The sequence below is a fragment of the Sylvia atricapilla genome, chromosome 5 (genome assembly GCF_009819655.1).
Source record: "Sylvia atricapilla isolate bSylAtr1 chromosome 5, bSylAtr1.pri, whole genome shotgun sequence".
Lineage (NCBI taxonomy): Eukaryota > Metazoa > Chordata > Aves > Passeriformes > Sylviidae > Sylvia > Sylvia atricapilla.
The window spans coordinates 66488927-66508348 of NC_089144.1; the positions used below are offsets into that span (position 1 = coordinate 66488927).

The 19422-nt window shown below is 38.9% G+C and overlaps 1 protein-coding gene across 1 annotated transcript in view; it reads left to right on the forward strand.

The window, feature by feature from the left end:
* Positions 1-19422, forward strand: part of LARGE1 (LARGE xylosyl- and glucuronyltransferase 1) — a 277165-nt gene that overhangs the window by 238462 nt on the left and 19281 nt on the right. Inside the window, exons 10-11 of the mRNA XM_066319909.1 lie at positions 6427-6582; positions 16928-17091. Of these exons, the coding sequence (XP_066176006.1) occupies positions 6427-6582; positions 16928-17091 (320 nt within the window). The remainder of the gene's footprint in view (positions 1-6426; positions 6583-16927; positions 17092-19422) is intronic.

Below are 19422 nucleotides of genomic sequence, written 5' to 3' on the forward strand. Positions count from 1 at the left end.
TTTGGTTTGGTTTTTGGGTTGTTTTTTTTTTTTGGCGGGGGATCAGTCTGAATCTAAAGTTCATTTATGCATTGCTTTTGCTGGGTTAGTCCCTGCTTTTGCTTGCGTCTTGGTTAGTAGTTTGTTGCTGTCTGTAAGGAAATCTCAGTTACTATCTATGATTTGGCACAAACCAAATGGCAGGAAAAGTACTGTGAAAGAAGGTAATTAATTTTGATACCTGTGACAATGAATCATGACCTCATTGAATGAGTCAGTCATAAAGTCTTGTTGCCAAGGATACAAATGCTATTTACATAGAGACAATCTGGTAATTCACAATCACAAAAATCAAATGCTGGAGTCTTCAATGGGAATGTATCAAGTTATTAGAATATACACACACTCCAACATGGAAAAATGCTTTGCAAGCTATTGATGGCTTTTCAAACTGGTTTTGAATACTGCTGATACTAAACCAGCAGATAAATAATGAAGCTCATAAATTCCTTATCGGGAACTTGTGTTCTTCAATTCACTGTGTCCTCCCTGGGAATGCCCTCCACACTGGGATGACTTGCTTACTGAAGTTTAAACATATGACACAATGCTGTGTATAAGAGATGAAAATCCTCAACTCCAATGGACTTTGAGGCTAAATGGAATTAAATCAGCATCTTTAGTCTGACAGGAGGAATGCACTCTGATTCGGCTGAGGAACACTTGACTGAGTCAGCTTCACCTTTGAATTGAAATCTCCCCATTCACTTCCTTCTTTCCTGTGCTATCCTTCTTTATCCTCAGTGCAAACTTCAAAATCTGTCCTTCTTTCCCTCTTACCCTGGAGGTTTGTTTTACCTTGTTTCTCATTCCAGTCTTACCACAAAATACGGAATGTACCTTGTTATCAGCTGTTGTGTTGTACCATTTATATCAAATGCCATGGAACTGACTAACTTGGGTGATTTTAAGAGTGAAATTTTTAACTTGGGGTAATGACATTTATTAATTTTTTGTGAGACTCATATATGTAACCAGCTGGTTTATTTATAGAACTAGAATTTTCATAATTTCCAAATACAACTATAATTGATCTATGACTTTTTTATTTTTTAATTGTATAAAGAATTTTAAACAGTGCTGCCAGTTCTTTAACTGCTGAATATGGGAAAAGATATTGAAACTATGGAGTTTTACGTGCACTAGATAAGGTTCTGGCTTCTTTTCCATAACTGTAATCCATGATTTCAGCTCAGCCTCAGACATGACCCATTTCACCTCTCTGTGTTCCAGTCCCTGAGCCGGTGTTGTCTGAGCACTTCCACTCGAATTTGCAGCACTTCTGGCATTCTGCAGCCTTGAACCTTTTATGCCAATGAAGGAAGAGCTGCAATGAGAGGAGTGAGGGTTTGGGAGGGTTAAACAATACCCCTCATTTGAGTGAGCATTGGAGTCAGTCAGGTGCTTCTGTCTTGCCAAACAGAAGCACCATGTGTTTATAGGAGTGTTTTTGCAGGCAGGAGGCCTCTCCTTAAACACTGGCACAGAAGATGAAGGAAAAGAAGTTGAAGAATCCTTCAGAGGACAAATAAAGACCTTTGAAAAGTATGGTGCAGGGATAGCCTGTCTGTTCAGTGCCATACAGCAGTGGCAGTAAGCAGGGATGTAATGTAATGCCTGGGACCACGGGCACCAAACTAGGCAGGGCAGGAATTTGAGTCCCACGTCCAAAAAGCACTGCCTGGACCTTAGGGTTGCTGACTACTCCAACCTGAGTCTCTTCCACTTGTGTCGTTCAGTAATACCACATTAAAATCTCTGTGATGACATTTTAATGAAGTATACAAACCTTTTTCAGGAAAATTGGTTATTTTATTAAACCGTTCATTTCTGATAAAACACAGTTTAAATATAGAGTTTCCAGACATCTCTAATCGAGGCATAAGTTACACATGTGGAGCATATTTGCAGTGTGATTTTGGGCATATTTAAACTTCTAAAAAAGCCAATTGAGATGGCATTAAAGTGACACATATAGGTGGCTTTACTGTGCAGATTTGCCAAATGTTTAACTCCTACTGAATTCAGTGGGAAGTGTCTGGTTGCCTAAGAAAGGAGTCTAGTTTTTTAGCAGGAAACCTTCCTGTTTAAAAATACCACTTGTTTACCTAAATCGTGATGTGCTCATGGGCTTAATAAAGGATATCTGTTCAGTGCCTTGCAAAATTAAACTTCTTTAAGCTTAAATTTAAGCTTAAATTATTCTTATTTCTTGCCCTTCAGCCTGGAAAGCAGGTATATAATTATACAGGATATCCTGTGCTCTCTGATTCTGGGAGGGCTGAACCAGAGTGAGAAATTATCAAGATGTGTCTTTGGGTAAAAAAAATGGAAGAGATTGTTGATAAGGAAATATTTGGCTAAATACTTCTTTCTAAGCGACAAAATGCTTCAGGGAAAAAAATGGTTAAAGGTGTCTATAGAAATAATGTTGTATTCAAACTTATTTTTTAGTGGTTTGAACATCACATTTGAAATACTTAATCTCCCCAGAGATTAAATGCAGATGGTAATGTAAGGAGGTTTGCTCAGATTTTTGTTTTCAGTATATTTCTATCCAGATAACTGTTCTTAGAGCCCTCCTAGACTCCCCCAGCGTATAACAACCTCACTCCCTTCCCATCTCAGATCCCACTGCTAGTCCGTGAGGCTCCCACTGTGTCATCATTTGAGTGCCTTCAGTCAGAACCTGGGGAATAAATGGGAACTGTGGGTGCAGTTAGCCTGTTTTAGGCCACAAGCGTATGGAAGTGCTCCAGGAGGCCAGCTGTGTGTAATCAGGGGGTGGTGATGGCTGCTGATTAACTAGGATGTTATTAACAGAAATGTGGATAGTGCCAAATTGCTTAATGACGACTAACCAAGTGTTAAATAGATGTGGAGTGTTAAGTTCTGATCTTTCAGTGCTGAAACTGCCAAATGAAGATTAAGGAAGTGTATTTTCTCGTAGCTCTCAGGAGGCTGGGATCAAGAGTGGGAAGGATCCATAGGTCAGCCAGAAGGCGAGCATTGTTCCTGAGGTGTCTACCCAGATAATGACACTGGAATGATTTCTAGCTGCAGTTTCCTCTCTAAGTCAGCAGAACTTTGGAATAGCTTAGAAACTAGAAGTATTATGGTGCCTTGGAAGAGGGATGTTGGAGTAATGAGATTTTCTAGATTCACTTCCTCTTTTTAATGTGGAGATAACAGTCTTCAAACTGCTATAAATATATATTATATTTTATAATATATTTATAATTTAAATATATTTATATATGTTATATATAAAGTGATATTTTTTTTCTGATTTCCTTGTAGTCTCTTGCCAACTAATCTTCTTCATTTCTCCAATCAATTTATGTTGTGCACAGTAAAGTCTAATGCAGTGGCCGTAGCTTTACCTGTGCAGTCTTCATCATGTACCTCAGTGATGCCCATGACAGTCTGCACAAGAGTGTCTTGGCCTGCACAGATTCTGCTGTAGCTGATGGTGCAATAGACCATCAGACAGCCAGAACTGAATGTGAGTTTGTGGGCTGACATAAAAAAGAATATGGTCTTTGGATGTAGTATCGTATATCAATGGTTAAGGGTCATGTTGCTTTTTGTAACTTGCTGTTCATTTGTATGCTTTTGTATATCACATAGCAAGTATTTACCTGATTGTGTTACATTGGAAAAGCAGCCTGCTTTTTGCTAGACATGTTTTGTGGTTTTTCTACCTCAGGTCGTCTAGATGGTTGCATAGTTCCTTGATGTTTTTTAGCACATCATTTTAGTACACATTGGCATGTGCTATCCTTCTTGATTAAAAAATCAACTTTTTTGGGTAGTCATCAGCTCCATTCAGCTTTTCTCGGTTCATTCCAAGCTTCCGACATCAGTGTACCTGCAGCATCCTGACCCGTTTGAAATCTGATCGGATCTGAACCACCAGCTAAGCCCCTTGACACTTAGCAGCTTTTACACACACAACAGATCCTGAAGCACAGCAGCAGAGAGCCTCTGCACTGACAACTGCAGTTGTCTGGGTTTGATATCATCTCCCACACAACTGGGTGGAGACATCAGCAAATGCCTGGATGTGTTGTGACACTCGGTGTGTTGATGGGAATTTCCTGTGGTACTGAGGAGCCTGTCCTGTGCGAGTTTCTGAGGTTATCATCATTAGCCATGTTGGTGTCCATGGTCCCCAGGTCTCTGGCTGCTCAGAGTGCTCAGCAGCATTAGGATGCTTGCAAAGATGAGGATGCTTATGAGTATCCAACAGGAAGCACATGAAGGATAGCAGCAATATGGAAAGCACACAAAAGGGTTTTCTTAACAAGTATTTTCATCCCATTTGCCACCTTCGTAGCTTTCTTTGATCCACTCTTAAATAAGTACAAGTTACCAGCAGACAGTTTCCATTCTATGGAAAATGCACGCTGGTAACTTGTAAAACTGTTAAGTAGCCTTTACGTTCCTTCAGCCCTGTGCTTCTGTTACTCGTGCCCATTTCCCTGAGGTAGGGTTCAATTGCTGAGATTTGTTTCAAGCATTAAAGCCTATTGCTGCAGTTAAATACAATGGAGGAAATACATCAAGTTCTTTTCAAAGAAAGGAGATTTTGAAGGTCTGTTTTTCAGTGGAGAAAATCTGTTATCTTAAGTTTATTCCCTTACCTACCCAAAGCTCTTTTCATTTCTGTGGTGGTCTGTGTTTTCACCACATGATGCAGCAACATGTTGCTGCACAGTTATGCTACACTTGTGAACATCTGGACAAACGTAAAACCAGCAAAGAATGTAGCGTTACCTGGGACAAATATCTACACCAAGTAATTTGGTCCAAATAATTTCCCAAATTTATGCAGTGTGTAGATGCATAGTATTTTTCTATTTAGGGTGTTCCTATAACTGGAAAAAGCAATTTTCCAACATCTGAAATTATCCTCTTTCCCTACAGGTTTGTTTGGTTTTTTTTGACAGTGCTTGTATGGTTTTCTGACATCCTAGTAGGCTTAGCAGTGAAATCCCAGGAATGAATAAAGCTTTTCTTAGCAGGAAATATTTCGTGGGGTTTTAGGTAGGTAAAATAGAGTGCCATAGTGTTTATGGCAGTATAAATACTCAGTGGAGGGACTGTGTTGTTTGCTGTAGTCCGGAGAGAATTCAGGCTGCACGCTGCTCTTTCCTCATCCAGTCCACTCCCTGGGCAACAAACACCGTGGTTTCAGAGAACTCCATGTTCCTGTGGAGGAAGCTGTGTTGCTGACACCAAGGGAACTGCGTTTATCTTCTCGGGGCTGCTCCTGCTGTGTGTGCTGTGCCTCAGCTCGGTGTGCTCCCTCCCTGAGCTGTGATGTGCAGAGCAAAGCTGACCATGGTGCCGCAGCTCTGCGCTCCGTGCGACTGACACGGTGTCCTCACGCAGTCAACTTCATAGATTCAGAGAGTTCCCAGAACTTCCAGTTTGGAAACATTCCCAAGGGAGACTCTTGTTTTTGCCCTCTTTAGAAGTCACAGGAACAAAAAGGAATACAAAGTATTCAGTGATTTTTTTTTCTTTTGTCTAAAAATTCAGCCTCTGTAAAATGAAATCATTCCTGCAAGCCACTATCGACTCCCTCTTGGGTTTTCCTTAGAGCCCTATTCCCATTCACACCAGCAGCAGTGCAAATTTGCATCAATGCAAATGAGAATCAGGTCCTTTATGCCAGCATTACAGTTTAAGTCTAGGCCACTGTGACAGTCATGTCCCATTAGCAGAGAATAAATATCTGCTGGAAATTGAAACTCAGAGGGTGAGGAGTTGTACTGCATCATTGTGTTGTGTTAATGCAACGGAGATCAGTCTTGTTTAAAGGAAGCAATGGCAAAAAGGAAGTCAGATTAAATTCAGTCCTTTTGGAACTATTTAAATGGGTATAGGAATTAATTTCAAGCTGCCTTCTCTTAATACCTAGTGAGGAAAGAGGCTGCCTGGCCTGAAACGGAGAATCAATTTCATTAGCAGAAAAAGTCATGTGGAAATCTGAGATTAATGTTTAATACCTACATTGCTGCGTCCCTTGTCCTTCCATCTTCTTCAGCAGAGTCCATAAACTGTAAGCTCCATGATTAGAGTTGCTGAAAGCAGTTACGAGGTGCTGCTTCTCAACACAGAGTAGCACCCTCACTCAAATGTGCAGGTGGTATCATGGAAGAGTGTCCAAGCACATCACCTCCAGTGTATACAGTTACTTGTGGAAGACACGACAAAGCTTTCCCTATAAACAGACAGAAGGAAATAATCTGGGTAGTTTGTGGGGTTTTTTTCTTCTGTTTTTAAGAGGGAAGCACACTGAACGCACATTAAAAAGAGCCGATAAAGCAAATCTGTATTCTAACAGCAGGATGTCTTTTCTCTTTTTTTCCCTCTGAGGTGATTCACTGGAACTCACCGAAGAAGCTGCGAGTGAAAAACAAGCATGTGGAATTTTTCCGCAACCTCTATCTGACATTCCTGGAATATGATGGGAATTTGCTGAGACGGGAACTCTTTGGCTGCCCCAGTGAAGCAGATGTTAACAGTGAAAATGTAAGTGGGATGGCTACGACTTGATGATACAAAAGGTGGTTTGTACAAGGCACAGGATTCCTGAAGAGTTGGAGTTGATTGTGGGGACAGTGCGGGGCAGTGGAAATCAGGAGAATGAAAGGCAATGCTCAAATTCCCAGAGTGACACTGTGCAGATAATTTCATGTCTCTGTGCCTCAGTTTCTCACCTGTAAAACCATTGTATTAATCTCATTTTTACCCTGGGTTTTGCTGGTTTTTTTTGTCTACTTCGCCCTTTTAAAATCCCCAACAGAGGTAACATCACAAGCTAAAGATGAGGACTTGGGCTCTTATTCCATTAGGCAATTTTGTAAATCTCACCCTTAAACCTTGTCCTGGTTTCAGCTGGGGTAGAGTTAATTTTTTTTCCTTAGTAGCTAGGGCTTTGTTTTGGATTCAGTATGGCAGACCTATAATTTTCCAGGAGGTCTTGTTTCTTGCTGTGTATTTGTTCAATATACAGTGATGTCAGTTTTGTGTAGTACATACTAATGCACAAATAATGAAGAAGAAAGAAAAATGCCAAGACTGCTGGATTTAGGTCTGTGATTTTTTTCTATGCTGCAGACTAGAGAATGAGCAAATGCTTCAAGGTACACATAGGCTGTGAGACTGCAGGTTTTTTCTGTATATCCCTTAACCAATCAAAGCAGTATTTATGTGTGTCTGCATAAAATTTGCAATCAGAACCTTTCAGACTAAGCAAATCTTCTGAAAATTACTGAAATCAAGGGTGTTTACTCACAGATGTACGTGTATGTGTATGCTTGTGCATTAGTACACGCAATTCCAAAGAAAAAAACCTGTTAGCTGAAATGTTTATACCCAGATGTAGATGAACTCCTTGTGTATAATGTGGTCTTTGGAGATTTGTAGACCAAGTACCAGTTTTGCCTACATATTCTGAAAGGAAATAAGAAGGAATCTGTAACACTTTATTCACAGAAAGATATTTCTAAAATATGCAGCGTTGTCTATATAAAAATCAATTAAGCAAAGCCAGTATCGTGTACGCATTAGCAATTAAGAGGTAATTGACAATCAATATTATCATTGAGGCTGGTAGCGTTTCCATTTAGCCTGTGAAGAAAATGACCACAGGAGATGCCATTCCCATATTTTTAGAAATAGCATTTAGAAATTGGATAGATGTATTTTAACCTAAGACACAGCTTCCCAGACACTTTATTTTTCCATCTCACTGTTTTCTGAAAGGAGTGGGGCTTAACTGGGAGAGATGAGGAGGTGAGGGAAAGCAAGAGAAAGAATGAGAAAGAGGGAAGACAAGTGCACCACCACAGCAAAAGCACATGGAGAAAGAAAATCCTCTGCAAGAGGCTTTTAGACAATCAAGTGAACTCAATGTGATGAAAGATCACTAAGAGCCTCACCCTTGGAGACATCAAGGAACAAGAGACAGAGTAGAGGGAAGAACAGGAAGAAAAAGGTGACTGAGACATTAAAAGAAAGACAACAATACACACCTTTATCACACTTTAAGAATGCAGGTTAAAATTATACTGAATTCAGAATATGTTGTGTGGGTTCAAAGAGCATGAATGCAGTCAGAGGCTTCTTGCTCTGTTTTCCAGAGCTCTATAAATCCTTAACAAACAGATTTATTCAGACAACAAGTTCCTTGGGAGCAGTGCAGAACAAATGCAAGTCCTTGCTGTAAATGGCAGTCCCTAAAGTTTAAAACAACACATTTTAGTGAACTTTTATCTGGGTGACAGACACTGGAAATGACTGACTGTTCAAGCCTGTTTCTTATTCAAGTAAAGTAGGATGCAATATGGTATATGGTATGGTTTGTATCTGAATAAGAAATGTAACTCGTTCCTCCATTTCTAAAAGACACTGGAAAAAAAATGAGCTGGACATACAAAATATATGTTATTCCTAATTTGCCAAGAGAAACCAAAACGTTACCAGCCTTCTATCGAAACAGTCAGATGTAGGAAAAAATCCAACTTCAGAAAACCTCAGAGTAGTCACTTAGGAGAAGACATTTGTATTAGTGGCCCTTGATATAAACTCCCCTCTAAACTTGACTATGTCCTTTTATTGTAGAACATACCAAACAAGTTTCAGCTTTGAAGTTATGAGACCCTAAGAACAGGATTATCTTGAAAACCCCCTTGCTCTATCTGCTGTAGCATATACAGTGTCACAGGTGTCCTTTTAAATACAGCACATTCCCATGATCTGTTGCAGGATTATCTTCAGAAGCAGAACAGCTTATAAGGTGAAGAGGAAACTCCTGTCATTCCTCCCCGTACAAGAATTAGGGGGCATGAAGTGGAAATAGCAAGTAGGTTCAAAACAAAGACATTTCACTCACCATGTGGTGAAGCTTTGAGCAGGAGGCAATGTTTCTAAAAGTATACATATTCTCAAAAATTCCTCTTCTTGGAAAGCAAATCAATCAGGAGCTCTTAAGCTTTGGTGCTGAAAGTCCTTGAACCACAAGTTGAGGTCTAGGTTAGAGTTTTGAGAAATCCTCAGGGTACACTCACCCAGCTTTTACACTCCCCGAGACAGCCAGCTCACCACTGGAGAGGGGATGCTGGCCCTGGGGAACCTTCAGTCTGACAAGACTCATAGGCTTCCATTAGGATTTATAAACATTTATGTTACATAAAAAGGCTATAAAATCTGTTAAGTCAGTTATGTATGGGGTAGGAATTGCTGTTTGAATTATCTTTTCCTATTATCTTTCCTTTTTGCCCTAAACTGAGACTCCCCAAAACACAACAGGGCTTTCTTACATTAGGCAGTGTATGTGGGTAAAAAGTGCTCCTTCAGCTGCCTGTGCTTCTCTGCACTGTGGAGCAGTGGAAAAAATGCCAGAACAGCTCTGCTGTTTATAATTGAAGAAAATTACTTGAGCACTAAATGCACTGAGCCCTGCTGTGGAAGAAGCAGTGGCTTGGAGTGAGTCTCACTCCCAGTCTGGCTATATCAAAGATACCCTTAATGTCTTGTTCCAATATACCAGCCACTGCTTTTCTACAGCTTAATATTTGTAGTGATGTTTTATTTACAATTCAACCTGTAATAAAGGCATTCTATTTGTAATGCAAATATCTGTAGAACACGAGAAGGAAGTGTGGCAGTGGGTACTGTTGGGCTGATTCTGTTTCTCTAAGGCCCCCTTACACTTCTCATCAGTCGAGAGATGGCCTTAAAATGAAAGTAAATTATGTATCTTCCCTTTTTAAGGACTCTTAACAGTGCCAGAGAGATGTAAAGGGGCGTTAGTTTAAAAGATAATTGGACCTCATTTAAATCTCTCTCACCCTTCCTCTGTGTATGCATGAGAACGCACGTATGCTTAAATATATATTATGTCTGTGTGCGTGTGGAAGTACCAGTACTTTCCTAATGTTTGCTGTCAAGGTATAATACCACAGAATGAATTTTAAGAGGTCTGAAGGCCATCTTCAGATAATGTACTGCATTGTCCTGATCTAATCAGACGCTGATCTTCAGTTTCATCAAACAGGACTGTTCCTATGTTCCACAGCATTGCAGATAGGAGTGTATAGAGCAGGTGGGGCTCAGAAACAGAAATACTGGAGGCAAAAAAAAACATGGACGGGGATAATTTTTCTGTTTCTGTAAGAATGCATATATGTATGTCTATGTGTACATGAATGCTTCATCCCTTCCTAAAAATATTCAAGACCCTCTGCCTGGCAGGAACAGGCTGAGAACAGGAGCTTGCCATGAGCTAACAGTACCCTAATCTCCCTTGCTCAATATGTGCTGGAGTGAGGCTCTTCTCTGCAAATTGGTATTGCAATCATCCCTTTGTCTTCTCTGCAGATTCTGGGTGGAAAATTCAGAATATGAACCAAATCCTCCTATAAACACAGTTATTGACTTGAGTGGGCCTTAGAGCATGTCCTTAGTCACTCCATCCTAGTTATTCCGTGCTATTTCCCCTTTCCCACACATTCTTTCTTATTTTGATGCAATGCAGAAGATTTTTGGGAAATCTAAAAAGGCAAAGCTTATAATAATTTCAAGTCTGAACATTTTCTAATGGCTTTTAATGCTTATATCCAGCATTTTATTCTAAGGACCTACTCTAAAGCCTAAAATATTTCAGCAAGATCTTCCCGCCAGTCTCTATTGTTTCTCTATGAGATAGTTATTATAAGCCTGACTTTAGACCAAGGCACAGACTCAACCTTTCAACATTCTTGTAAAACTTCTTTCCTGCAGACAGCTTCTCACCAAGTACTTCTGCCAAAGCATTAAATCTGGAGGTTGAATGGAGTGTCCCCTGTTAGTGAAGCCTTGATCTAAAGTTTCTTGATCCAAAGCCCTGGAGCAAGATCAGTGGGAAGCATATCACTGATACCACTCAGTTTAAGGAGAGGACAGTACATTGCCATTAGAGAAGACTTTGAGGAAAGACAGGAGGAAAAGAGATGTGTTCAGGTTTTTCTTCTCAAATTTTCAAATCAGCAATACAAAGAAACAGTGTAAAAAAACCTCCAGCCATACCTTAACACACATGCTTACATACTAAGTATGTTTTTACTTAGTTACTTCTTTTGTGCAAAACCAAAGAGTCTTAATATGAGGAAAATCCTGTGCATGCCAGCTTACAGTATCTGCCAGAAAACAGCGAGGTTCCAGCAAGGTATCACACAGTATAAACACTACTAACAAAATTAGCAATTTCTGAGTGACTAAAAATAGCATGCAAATGAAGCTTCCAACTCAATATCATAGCCCTGAACTTGCAGTCAGGCTGATGCTTTGAGTACCCTTTTCTCCTGCTGAATTTCCAGAGTACAGCCTCATTTGTAGAACTGCAATTGAAAGTTACTATTTTGTGATGTCATAGTCTTTCTCTAGTAATAGCAGATGGTATATGGCAGTTTTGAGGTGAAATCCTGATGCCTCCAGCTGTGTTGTTTCTATTATTGTAACTGTTATTGTTATTAAATGCTGAGCTAGCAGACCATCCTGTTACTTGCCTGAAAGTTGCCATTATACTGCTTTCAACTCAATATAATAATATTATTAAATTGAGGAGCACATGGAGCACATGGACTGGGATTTTTTTTATTTTTTTTTTTTAATGTTATGCCCTTTTTTTATTTTCTCACTTTTTTTTTAAAAAGTGAAACTTGGGGGAAAGGTTGGAGGTTTGTCCACCCCAAAATTTCTGATGACCTCTTCATGAAAAATACTCCATACCTCAGAACAGGAGCTGACTTTTGGGCCAAAAACATGTCTTTTGCGAATCTGGTGATAAATTAGGCAAATTATAATGCAAAAAAAAAAATGGCTTACACGTTGCCATAGTGTTTGCTTTGACTTTAAGGAGGCTCAGGTCTCTGGATACTCTTTCTTAGGAGTGTGCATGGATACATCTGACCAGATTATATATATCCCAGTGACACAGCAGGGTTGGGCATGCTGCAGGCAGGGGATATGGACAGAGTTTTCTGTGACTGTTTCCTCTGAATCCTCCGTGCCAGGTTCTGACTGGACAGTAGAGCTGAGAGCAAGAACCTGTATTTGGTCTCTGTTCTGAGGGACATCCATTGCCCTCAGTGATGTCTGGACAGTAAGGAGGAGAAAAAAGTCCAGATTCACATACAAAAGAGATGAAATCCAGGTCAAAAGCAGAAATGAAAGAGCATTTGTACCAGGAAGAGGAAAGGGCAGTTGGATGCCTGTAGGTATAAGGAGATGGCAGACTGCTTGAATAGGGAGCATGGGACAAGGCACAGGACTAGGACTGGCTTAGAGCTTCCCACACAAGAAGGAATAGGTCAAAGACTAATGTGGGACAACAAAAACAAGGTGACTACCTTGTGCTGCAAGGGGGTGGGAACAGCTCAGCCAAAAAGGTTTATCGGGGGTCCAGGGAAAGGCGATGTAGAGGACTACCAAATCTGACATCTGTAGCTAAGATCAAGGAGAGTTGTATTTCATATATGCAGAACTGTCTGAGATGTGCCATGTGCCTAAAAATTGCATTCTCAGTTGTGTTGAATATTTGCAGTCAGGATAAGCCATCACATGCTGCAGCAAAATTCCTCTTGCCAGGTAGATTTGCTCAGGCACTATCCTCTTTGTCCTTAGCACGGCTTTGTTTCACAGAAGGCTCAATTTGACCCATAGCAAATGTACAAAATTTTATGGTGTGGGAGGAATAAAAGTTTCATTGACGTAGGATTAGTCTGGCTTTTATTACTGATCATTGAAGTGGCCAGAAGGACTTCTTGTAGGTCATCCAAAACAAGACTCACTGAATGCTTTTTCCTCTCTATATCATCATCTGCTTTGTTTATGCCATGCTAAAGGCAACTGTTAATTCATACACCTTTAAACTGCTAAATGTTGCAATCCAAATTGCTTACGGGTGGAAACTGGGACAGCTACACAGGAGAAAATGAAACTGCTGCAGTTTATAACCAGATTTTAGTTACATCCTGGACTGGTGTCAGTTTTCATTTCAGTAGCTAAGCTGAGTTGATTTTGTGCTATGAAGCTGAACTGCGCACACTTGGGAAAAGGAAAGATGATCTGAAAGTTCTAAGTTTTCGTCTAAGCTGCTCAGTTCTTGTTGTGTTAGTGTGATATTGAGCAAGTGACTTAAGTCAAGTGATGCCTCACCTCAACTTAAACACCTGATGAGAGAGCCTGCATAAGGAGTCTTATCCCCTTCCCCAAGATCTAACTGGCCTCTAGACACATGATATTGTTTGTTGAGGGACTTTGATCTTTTTTTGATATCCAATCCCTCAGAAAATACTTCTGATCTTGGATTTTTAATTGATCTCATCTGATACAAATTCCTGGGTTTTGGTGGGAAGTAAATTGTTTCAGTGATACAGCGGTTTAGGAAAAAAACCTAAGTCAATCACAAATTTGCTTACATTCCTTAAGAAGGAAGATTCATGAGCAGAGTAACCAGTTTACTAGTGGAAGGTGCATGTTGTATTGCCATGCATCATACAGGTCTGTCTGGCATAGGGATACAAAACACCTCATCCCATAGAAATTTGGTAGACAATTAGACCTGGAAGATCAAGGCTAAATTATTTCTCTGACCAGCCTATCTTCAAAGACAGCTTGTCCTGAGATGGAGCCTAATCCTCTGCCATAGCTGGTGTCCCAGAGAAATAATTTAGTCTATGTTTTCATTATGTATTTATCTCTTTGTTTGGGCGTTATGCATATCGTGGCTGACATTTTTATTTTGAACCAAGTAGCACCATGATGCTAACGAAGGCATATGTTGTTTCCCAACCCAGTATTTCCTAAGACAGTATCTACCCCACACAGTCTGAAAACAATATATTTTTCGACTGTGAGAATGTTTCTTAGGGGTCACATTTCCCACAAGCTAAGTGGCAAGTAGCCTTAGCTTTGAAACTCTTCTAGAAGCACAGGATCTTTACTTAGCAGGTACTCGCTTATGAGAATACATTCTGTCTCTACAGCTGAGAAATCTTTGCTGGGTTAGACATATCATTATCAATATCATGGAGACATCCAAAATGGGGAAAAGAAAATTCCATAATGGATTTTACCAAATCCAGCTGATACTAAGGTTCTTATTTTGATTGTGCACTGTATTTAAGTATCTGTTTGCATCGATATGTCAGCATTCCCATTATAAACACATCTTTTAAAGAAGATATAGTGTAGGAGCAAACTTCAAATCAAGCTAAGAGTTGTCTTTAACAAAAAAAGTGAAAGCAGAAGTGAAAAACTGACCAAATGTCAGTTTTTCATCTTCATAACATTTTACTTCAATAATCATGTATTTACTGGTTTTTTGTTTTTTTTTTTTTCCTTTTAAATTTATGCATTCTCAATATCCTGGCTGGATGTTTGGCTTTAAAACCACAGAATCATATAATCATAGAACTGTTTGATTTGGAAGGGACCTTTCAATGACTGTGTGGTTCAACCCCAAAAATATTTAGTTTAGGAATAGGTCATCTGCATAGACATTTGGTCAGTTTTTCAGTTCTGCTTTTCATATTATGGATCCACATAATATTTTTTTCTGCTTTTCATATTATGGATCCACAAAATATGTATGCTGTAGAAAAAATATTAGATAAATTTTATGTTCTCTCCTTCACCTTCATCTCCAAACTTGTGATTTGATGAGTTTCACCATTAGAAAGGTGGGACTCCTAAGAACCTGTGTCTCCTGTTCTCCCACCCAGGGCTCAATAGTGCACAGAGCCATAATTTAGCTTCAGATGTTATTCTTGAACTCGTAATTAAGTATTTATAGCCTTTTAGCTTTCAACCCAAATGCAATCTGATAATTATTCGGTGACTGCCTGATGAATAACTGCTGTGCAATTAAAGTCTTCTGGCCTGGTCATTTGTACATTCAGAAGGATAGTAAGGTACCCATATAAAATATCCATTGCTGTTGTTGTAACCATTTAAATTTTAATCATCTCCTTAATAATTCTGTTAAGGTCACACTAATGTCCCATTTCAAGAAAGGAACAGAAAGATACGAGACACTTTCTAGTCATTGTTGTAAATACTGAGTTTAATTCAAGTATTATTTAAATGTGATTTTGAAAACAGGGTGCAGGCTCAGCTGAATGATGATGGGTAAAGCAGAAAGAATAAAACTTTGAGGATACGTAAAAGATCTCCTGATTTCTATTCCACCTAAAAGAGATTTTGATATCAATATAAGTTTTGCCTGAGTAAAGATTTGTCAAGATTCAGACTCTCATCTTTCTAAAAGCAGTCCCTCTTGAGGAGTGTTTTAAGATCTGTGCAGAACAATAGCAGAGAAGAATGACAGCCTGATCCAAAACTCATTGAAATCAAAGTAGGTATTTCCATTATTCAGAAGAAGATTATAGAGTGATGTACAGGAAAATACCAGGAATTATTCCATCAGCCTACACAGGAAAACAGTCAGTTGTAAGCATTACTGTGGATGGCAGCCATTCTGCTTATAGTTCCAAGAACAACAGCTCTTCTTAACACAGAAGAAATACCTACTTTTTTTTTTTTTTTTTTTTTTTTTTAAATGATGGTAAAACTATTACTTTGATCATTCTGAGCAGGACAAAAAGATGTTGGTAGTCCAATAATCTTTTTAATAAAATAGTTTTGAGGTACAATGTGATCAAAATTTTTAAAATTCTTATATTTTTCTCATTTGCTGATGAATATTTTACTAATTAACTATTGCTCTTACAAGATGCTTTTAAGAAATCAGATATAGAAATGATACCTTTATGAGTAACCTACATTTTAGAGCAATAGATACTGAACTCAATTTCACATGTTAAAACCATAAAAAAATTTTCATCTTCGTAACATTTTACTTCAATAATTATTTATTTACTGTTTTTTCCTTTTAAATTTATGCATTCTCAATATCCTGGCTCGATGTTTGGCTTTAAAACCACAGAATCATATAATCATAGAACTGTTTGATTTGGAAGGGACCTTTCAATGACTGTCTGGCTCAACCCCAAAAATATTTATTTTAGGAATAGGTCATCTGCATAGACATTTGGTCAGTTTTTCACTTCTGCTTTTCCCCAGAGCAAAACTTTATTCTCTTAAAGCTACATATCTAAGAGAGTAGGGATTAGATTGCTTTGAGGTAACCATCTTGACTTTGAAGTGGCTTGGTTTTCAAGGGAGCCGGGAAGTTATCTCCAGATTTCTCCAACTAGGTGTCCAGAACCATAAATCCCATTTAAAATGTGGGCTTACTTCTGGCACCTCTGCAGTGGAAGGAACATAAATCTCAAGAGAAGGAGAAATGATGTGTTAAAGACGTTACTTTTCCAGCTGTCTGTCCATGCTGGTAGCAGCAGTTACTGTTCTCCAGCAGAGGAGAACCTCTCGGTGCTGAATCTGCTGCTGAGTGTTGTCTAGAGGAGAATGTCTGTGACTAGTGTGGAAACACTGCTTCTAGTAAGGGCGAAATTATGCATCACATTGGAGCATTAACTCTGAAACTTGATGATTATTGATTACTAGATTATCACCAACCTGTGATTGGTCACTGTTTCATTGCTAGTCTGGATCTTGAAAGTACGTAATACAGGTGATATATAGAATATGTAGACCATAGTACAGTGTCCTCTCTGCATCACAAATTTACTTGCAAGCCCTTCCTTCTAATCTCTTGTGCAGTAACAAGAGGCGCAGGAAAACCCTGCAACTCTATGTTCCATTTTCATTCCTCGCTGCATCGTTCTGCAAGTTCCCAGGCTCCTGGTTCTCTCTGATTTGCTAGAATAATTACAAGGAAATAATGTTTATGTCCACTCTTTCATTGCAGCTCCAGAAGCAGCTGTCGGAGCTGGATGAGGATGACTTGTGCTATGAATTCCGTCGGGAACGTTTCACTGTCCATCGCACTCATCTCTACTTTCTCCATTACGAGTACGAGCCTGCTTCAGACAACACTGATGTGACACTGGTGGCACAACTCTCAATGGACAGGTAGGGAACACCTCTTCTTCATCCAAGAGTGGGAGACTGTTTTATTTCAGGGAAATCTGACTATGGAATGCTTTGGAGAGAGAAAAAAATGCACCTAGAAAAATGCATCTAGAAACCTAGATGTTGTATGTGCGATGCACACATTGTACTACACTCTAGAGGAGTAGAGTTCATGAGAGCTGTAGGAGTTGTTGCTTGTTGAGATTGTCAGGAATTTTTAGTTCATGGAGTTCTGCAGCAACTTAGAAAAAACAGATGTTTGTAATAGAATTAGGCAAGCAGTTGTAGCTGACCCAGGTTTTGCATGTGTTTTTCTGCACTAGAAAAACTATTTTTGCTTTCATTGGCATTGTCCTTGCAGAAAATTTCAATTAATGATTTTTCTTGCAGTAAGAATCAGAATTAAATATTCTAGTTTCAAATTAGGAGTTTAAAAGTTATACTTTTTTTTTACAGTGCTAGTATGAAATTAAAAAAATCTCCATCTGAGAAGAGTCATTGCATCTTTAGCCAAATGCTGATTCTCAGAAGAATATTTGAGCTTTTAGTTAAAAATCCAGCTGAAGTGGAATTTAACTGGTATTTCATTTGGGGGAAAAACATCCATTTCATGACAAGTTCCACCCTTTACCTTTCTGATTGCAATTAGTTGTCATTTTTCAGAAGCTTGAAAGTGCAGTCTGGATCAGCCAGCTTTGTGAAATTTTGTAATTGTCAATTCTCCTTTTTTTTTTTTCTCCAGCTTCTCAGTTTGAATCTAGACCAAACTTTGTAGTTACTGCTATCAGAGTGGGTTATAAAACAAATCAGAACTCCTTGAGTATTATCCAGAAACTGATCATTTCCCTCAGCATAGCACATACAGAATAAAATATGGCATGTGAATAGCACCACTGCTACACTAGTAGAAAGTCAGCAGTTTTCTAGGAGGGTTACAGGAATTCAAAACATTTAGAGCCTGTTTTTAAAATAAACTTAAATGCATAAGGGGTATTCTGCTCCACTGGTACCTCAGCACTGCACATTGTGTTATGATTTGCTGTGCACATCAGTGTCTGTTCTATTGATTTTTAATTGAGGAAACAATTCTTAAGTATTCACAAACCTTTGAGTAAAAAAAAAAAAAAATAAAATAAATTAAGCCAGACCCTGAATGAGTGCCACAGTAAATTAGTAAAGCTGGTGTGTGCACATGGTATATTTTTTCCCCCCAGAATTTAATTAAAAAGAATGAGCTGGGGCTCAGTGCTGATTCACTGGCACTGATGCAAAGTCTGAGCATCTGTTTCTCTTTCTGGATCCTCAACTGGGGCACATTTTTTATTGATCGACAGAACCACACACATTTTTATTCAGGAAGAACAGCCATCCTGGTGCTGTGCAGGAAAAATCTTCTCTACTTCACTGGTGTGTTGCTATAAATTATTGATATGAGTTGGAAATGCTTTCTTTCAGCTAAAATCAATAAATAATATCCTACCAAAGAACTGCTTAGCTGCTTTGTTTTCTTTCACATCTTTCAGTGATGTGAAAGAAAGTGCCTTATCTTTTCCCATCTTCTTTAAACCCCTTTTATTAAACTCCTCTGGCACAACTGTAGACATTTAAGAATAGTGTCTCAGATGTAAGATGACATGGACATAAACAATGTGTTGTACGCTACATTCCTGAATTATTCTTTGAAATTATTATCAGAGATGAGGAAAAGCAAAAAACAATGCCCAGCAACTCCCCTAGTCCTGTTGGAGGTGAGATTGACGTAACTTGTCATGACAGACTTAGGTTTGCCTGTCTTATAGGCTTCAGGAATGGAAGAGAGAGCTAACATTATTGTCTTTAGTTAGAAGCTTTGAGGCAGACTTCATTCGAGGTTGTTCATTATTGAGTAATTGTCATCTTTTGCAGCGATGTGGCGTTTCCTTGAATAATGGCTTGGTTTCTTCACTGTGATTTTCATGCATGTGTTTTGGGTAGGCAGGCTTTTCAAAGGCTCAGGGTGTACCTGGGGTTCAGAAATCAGAGTAGGAGTTAAAAAAGGTGAGGTCAGAATGGGGAAAAGGAAGGACGTGATGAGAAATACACTGCTTGAAATTTGAGCTAGAATTGAGTTGGAATTCAGTTGAGTATTCTTAAGAAGAAAAATAAAAATAAAGAATCTCACCAAGCGGTTGAATTCCAGCAGAATTCACTTAGCTGAACAGACCTTTAAAAAATTTACCAACTAAATTATGATCTCATTGTTATTCAGTACAGGAGTACATTTGTTTTCTCTTGAGTATTTAAGAGAACGCATTCCTCAAGACTGCTCAAAAAACCCAAAATAAGTTGGTC